The sequence below is a fragment of the Sinocyclocheilus rhinocerous genome, unplaced genomic scaffold (genome assembly GCF_001515625.1).
Source record: "Sinocyclocheilus rhinocerous isolate Xijiao unplaced genomic scaffold, SAMN03320098_v1.1 scaffold1226, whole genome shotgun sequence".
Classification (NCBI taxonomy): Eukaryota; Metazoa; Chordata; class Actinopteri; order Cypriniformes; family Cyprinidae; genus Sinocyclocheilus; species Sinocyclocheilus rhinocerous.
In genome coordinates this window covers 195,511-201,336 of record NW_015645507.1, presented here as the reverse complement: position 1 = coordinate 201,336, position 5,826 = coordinate 195,511, and the positions used below count along the sequence as shown (strand labels likewise).

At 40.9% G+C, this 5,826-nt stretch overlaps 1 protein-coding gene across 1 annotated transcript; it reads right to left on the bottom strand.

Annotated features, from left to right (window-relative positions):
- Positions 1-301: 301 nt before the first annotated feature.
- LOC107706015 (ubiquitin carboxyl-terminal hydrolase 37-like) lies at positions 302-4,414 on the bottom strand. The gene is made up of 11 exons (XM_016509571.1): positions 4,135-4,414; positions 3,829-3,930; positions 3,487-3,555; positions 2,667-2,778; positions 2,441-2,513; positions 2,221-2,357; positions 1,996-2,095; positions 1,251-1,330; positions 1,058-1,161; positions 421-559; positions 302-305 (listed from the first exon to the last, which is right to left on the bottom strand). The coding sequence occupies exons 1-11, from the start codon at positions 4,412-4,414 to the stop codon at positions 302-304; spliced, it is 1,200 nt and encodes a 399-aa protein (XP_016365057.1).
- Positions 4,415-5,826: the final 1,412 nt, after the last annotated feature.

Genomic DNA, 5,826 nt, shown 5'->3' with positions numbered 1-5,826 from the left:
GCAAAATATCTGCATCCTGAGATGGTGTTCGCACTGGCAAAGTTAAAAGCCACTGCTCTCATGATCTACAGGCCAAACAGCTATGAGACAAGAGAACGGGTGCTGATCAATTCAAACCGCCAGATGCAAGTTTGACCCAAAATCGACCAGGTGACATGAGAGAAACCAGAGCATGGATTCTCAAGATCCACTCCCTCTGATCGGGAGGACTGAGGGACGAGCTGTTTCACATTGAGTGGTGGGATCTTCCTCATCAGTTGCTCTTTGTTTCTTCAAATCAGTGCAAAGCACCAAACGCTGCTCAGCTGCAGAAACAAGAGTAAGGTGGAGTTCAGTGTTTTCTATACCAAAGCAGCTGACTAAATACAAGTGAGGACTGAACACTGAATATTAAAAACTGAATATTATGGGGTTAAATACCTCTTGACATAAAACAGCAAGTATCCGTTGGCCCCGACGTCCTCGGACACCTCGGTCCAGCTGCTTCTTCTGACAGACGCGTCGCTGCACCGCAGCCATCCATCCTCACTGCACTCACGGATCTGACTGATGTAGTGTCCTGTGAGACAGAGAAACCTCAGTGTCAATTCCATGACTGACTGGAACTACACATGATCAGTGAATGAACGAGTGAGACGAATGAAAACTCTTACCAAAAAACAAATGGCTTCCCACATGAGACACAACAGCAGAGAGTCTGTACTGTGAACTGATGACGACTGGAGCTTCTTCCTGTTTAACACACATGGAGATTATAAGACAATGCTGTCTATCTATCTATCTATCTGTGCATCTACCCATCTGTCCATCTATCTATCCATCTACCCATCTGTCTATCTATCTATCCATCTATGCATCTTCCATATATCTATCCATCTATCTACCTATCTATCCATCTATCCATCCATCTCTTTCCTGTGTTGTCTGTGGAGCAACTCTGTTCTTTTTCCTGAATATTCTCTGGAGAAATTGGAATGTTTCCGAAATGTACTGGAAATGTTCCACCTTTTTGCAACCCTATCTGTAACTGACCAATGTTTGATAAACAGCAGCGTACCTTTAACACAGGACAGCGTCAGCTCCTCGGGAATCTCCAGTCGATTCTTCAGCTTGATCATGGAGGATGTGAAGTCAAAGCGCTGCACCAGAACGACCAGGACCCTGCAGAGACATGCGAGTGATCAGACGTTACAGAGCAGCTCATGTTTGGCTGTTCTCCAGATCAATAACTGATCAGCAGCGTGTCGTACCGAGGAAGAGTGAGAAACTTCAGGGTCTCAGAGGCCTGCGGTCCACCACACAGACTGCAAACGCAATCAACGAATGGTGCCTGAGGAAAACAGAGACAGACATCAGCTTATTAGACACTAGGGCTGCGACGATAAATCGATGCAGAATCGATTCTCAGATCTTCCGAATGCATCTCGATTCGGAGCTTAGATTTTAACAGCAGGTGGCGCTCTAATCTAGTTTTTATCCGCACACTCAAATGCTCATGAAGAAGAGCGTTAAAGAGCACTTGTGCGTTCGGCCAAGTCATGTAATGCCACCTTGGCTCAGAACGCTTTTATGACGCAGATTAATGTAAACAGCCCACTGTGAACACCCTTGTAATTCACTTCAACCATTTCGAATTTTATGAATGATTATTTTGGGTTCAAGTAGGGTTGCAAAAAGGTGGAAAATTTCCAGTAAATTTCGGAAACATTCCAGAAGCTTTCCAGGATTTTGTTGGAATATTCCAGGGATTTTTGGAAAGTTTTCGGAAATTTGCAACTTTGCAACTCTAGGTTCAAGTAGTTCAAGAGTACAGCTGTTTCTAAAGCATGCAGCGCCATCTGCTGTTCGAGAAAAGAATCGCGATGCATTCGGAAAATCTCAGAATCTAAGATGAATCATTTCTCGATTCGCAATGCATCGATTTATTTTCCCAGCCCTATTAGACACAAGAGGCTCCTGTTCATGTAATATAATGACTTTAGCGCTGATACTCGCGTTCATGTACTGATGCAGACTGTCTGTGAGACTCGCATGAGGGCCAATGACCAGCGAGAGGCAGTTTGACTCCTCTGCGAAACTCTTCTTGACGCCACAGCTAAAATAACAGAGTGAACAAACATTTCAATGTTAGGCTTCTTTTGAATGACCATGAGTTCATCCAAATGCATTCATCTTTAGGCCAAACTTTTGGTGACATTAAATGTCACATGATGGCATTACCTGTTGCAGGTGCGCTCGCTTTTAAGCTTGAACTCCATACTGGACACGGGGCACGTGTATGAGGGATGAGACGATTTCAAGGTCATGCTTTCTTCTTTCAGACAGGACAGACAAGCCATGAGGAACTCATGTGCATCCTGAGAGGAGACAGAGAAGGTAAATCCAACTCATTAACAAACAGCTTACAAACTGGAAAGTGACTTTCTATGTCGCTTTTAACTTTAGCCAAGTGTGTTTCCTTCAGATCGGAGTCACTGCCGTCCATCCGGCTCATATGCAGGTCGGTTAACGCTCTGGAAAGAAGCGGATTAATGTTATTAGAATCGTTTTAGTGCCACAATTAAAGGTTATTCTGCTCTACTCTAGAACGTCATGAGAGCTACAATACGACATGCGTAATTTAAATAGGAAGATTTTAGATGTATTAGTTGAATTGTTGCTGGTACCTGAGCAGCTTGGCGTCGTCTTTGTGATTCTCCTGCTGGGAGAGCAAATCTTCCCGAAAGGGGGAAACGCTGAGGAGGCACTGAATGACGGAGTTCATATAGCACGTGTTTCCTAAATGAAAATATAATCAGTTTCAGCCTCATGTTAAAACTGTATTTCAGAGGCAAGAAAATACATTTCCAATCTTACAGTAGCCATGCTGAATGCAAAATATATTTATGAATGCTTTTTAAAATTATATTAATATTTTGAATAGTATATTTTCAATAATACACAACGATGGCCAAGAAATATATTTACATAAGCACATTTACATGAATATATTTTGAAACATATTTTAGGCCACTTTTTGTATATTTTGAAATACATTTAAAACTACTTTGAAAATATTTTTTTCCTGAATGAGGGGGGGTCAGTAACCTGCTGCTACACACAAATACCCACCGCTCAAGATCAATGCTCTCAAACGTCAGAGCTGCGTCTGCATCTGTAAAGAGATAGATTATGCAGTTTTAGTCAAACATCTTCTCACACAACAGGCATGACTACAGTCACCAGCAAAGACTTTCTAAAACAGGCACTATTCCCTTCAATATCAGTGCTGTTTGTCAGCTTTTGAAAAACTGTCTAAACTAGAGCTTCAGTCTGGATTTTTTTTAACGCTTTCAGAAATAAAATCTGGTATCAAAACATTCCAATACACAGTTAAATGGACAAATTTGCATTACTACTAAAACCTCTGGATGTAGAGGATGTTTTAGAGCCTTTAACAGGTCAGATGAAGCAGAAGTAGAGTAGAAAAGCTGGAGAGCTGCTTACCTGTGATGGGTTCAGTCTCCTGAATCACAGTCGGCAGCTCAGACGGTTTTTGTTCTGAGGATCTGACATCTGCAGGTGACGAAGAACCGTCAACAGGCACTATTCCCTTCAATATCAGTGCTGTTTGTCAGCTTTTGAAAAACTGTCTAAACTAGAGCTTCAGTCTGGATTTTTTTTAACGCTTTCAGAAATAAAATCTGGTATCAAAACATTCCAATACACAGTTAAATGGACAAATTTGCATGTATTACAACTAACACCTCTGGATGTAGAGGATGTTTTAGAGCCTTTAACAGGTCAGATGTAGCAAAATTAGAGTAGAAAAGCTGAAGAACTGCTTACCTGTGATGGTTTCAGTCTCCTGAATCACAGTCGGCAGCTCAGACGGTTTTTGTTCTGAGGATCTGACATCTGCAGGTGACGAAGAACCGTCTACAACTACTGCTGTGAAGACATGTTTTTGTCAATGTTAATGTCACAAACTTTTTATTGAGGACATAAATAATATAGCAACTAGGCAAGCTTCAAGAAGCAGATCCTGAACAATCAGACATTGAAAGATTGTTACATAGAGCTAAGGATATGACACTTGAGGCAGTAAAACTCAAAAAGAGTGTCACAGAAATGGCTGTGAAAAGCGTCTCTAACCTCCGACTGCTTCTTTCTCCTGGTCGCTGGTCTTCTGAGTCTGGATGGAAGACGTCTTATCCTGCTCAGAAGATGCGGACATGTGACAGAATGACAGCATTCTGCCAAAAAAGCGCCGCAGACCGTGAAATCTGCGTTTGCCTGAGGAGGAAGAGGAGGAAGAGGAGGGTGGTTTGTCACTGTCTTCAGGAGCTGCACTAGACGAGTCCAGCACATCCACTGAAGAACACAGCGCAAACTTGACCCTCTTCTTCTTCTCCTTTTTGGGATTTTTATCCATTTTTTCATCAGACTGATGAACGGCACACACCAATTTCTAGAAGGACAAACATAACTCAGAATTAATACTTTATGCTTGGTAATCTGTTCATTAATGGAGACTTACTGAGGAAAGTTGCTATGAAGTATGAGCCAAAAAGTCCAGTTAGACCATTTTTAAATTTCTTATACCAGCTTTCTAGATAATTATTATTTTCAGCTGGTGCACATTTACACAAATAATACAAAGCATGCATACAGATATGCATACAATGCATAAACAGGTTTACTCGTATAACTAGAGGCCTACAAGTTTACTTGTATTTATTTGTATGTAATCCAGTCATATTAAACTGATAGTAACGACATTTTAAATACACATAGGCAGAACATTTTTGATGGTATTGCTCGTCAAGCAAGGTCAAACCAGTGCAAATAAAACAACGGTTCCCTTTTACCGTCGGCGCGATAATGGAGTTCAGTAACTATATCTTTTGTTCAGATTTGTGCATTCAGACTGGAGCAAACACACTTGGACTCCTTAAAACCCGATTCGGCATCAGACCTACCTTCACCAACCAAGCCATTCTGATGAACGTGTAATGACTAATGATGAAGCTGCAGGTGATCTGCGAGCGAGCGCTTTTAGACAGAGTGGAATGCGGAGCGTTACTGTGACATCACACAGCCTCCCTCACCAACGTTCTATGCTCGTGTGCTTTTCAACACACAAAGCAATAATGGAGTATCTACACATTATTCAGATGCATTAGCATAAAGTAGCATCAGGTCTCTCTGTTCTCAGTGTCTAGGGCTATGAGTAAAGGGCAGATGTCTGGTTTAATTACATTTACACAATTACAGTCTTTTAGCACTGAAATAAAATATTAGATCTATAGGAAGGTCCAAAGATTTTGTGGGAACACAAAATAATAATAATAATAATAATAATTGTGGTCTCTCATGTAGGCCTACAAGTTTATCCTGTTATAGTTTACTTCCACGTTACAATCCTGGAAATGTGAAAAAGTCTCCATTAATTGCTCCACAGAGGACAGAGGAAACACGCTGAGGAATAGGCCTATATAAACCACACATTTTACATACATCAACACTGCATCTTACTTTATTAAAATGTATTGCAAACTTCTTATTCAACCAAACTTCAACAACAGATTTCATGAGTGAAATCTGATGACAGTCTGGAGCACTGGAATGTTATTCGCAGCTTCTCGAAAGTCTTTGTAATAGTGTTGTAATGTTTGCATTTGCATTTATTTATATTCAGCCAAAAACCACCAACAGATCATTTGCCTTTTCCTCTAAAGCTATACATTTGCTATCGTGAAATGGCCTGAACATTGTGTCAGTTTGTGAGCTTCAAGAGGAACTGAAACCTCTAAGTGTAAGTAAGTAATCACAGAATTGTCATTA

Bases quoted from the DNA above. Each gene is read 5' to 3' on its own strand.
- LOC107706015 (XM_016509571.1), bottom strand. From the start codon at position 4,414: ATGGATAAAAATCCCAAAAAGGAGAAGAAGAAGAGGGTCAAGTTTGCG. The intron at 2,358-2,440 runs GTTAAAAGCGAC...GTCTCCTCTCAG, and splicing joins AGGAAACACACTTGGCTAAA to GATGCACATGAGTTCCTCAT. The intron at 2,096-2,220 runs GTAATGCCATCA...CTGTTATTTTAG, and splicing joins AGCGAGCGCACCTGCAACAG to CTGTGGCGTCAAGAAGAGTT.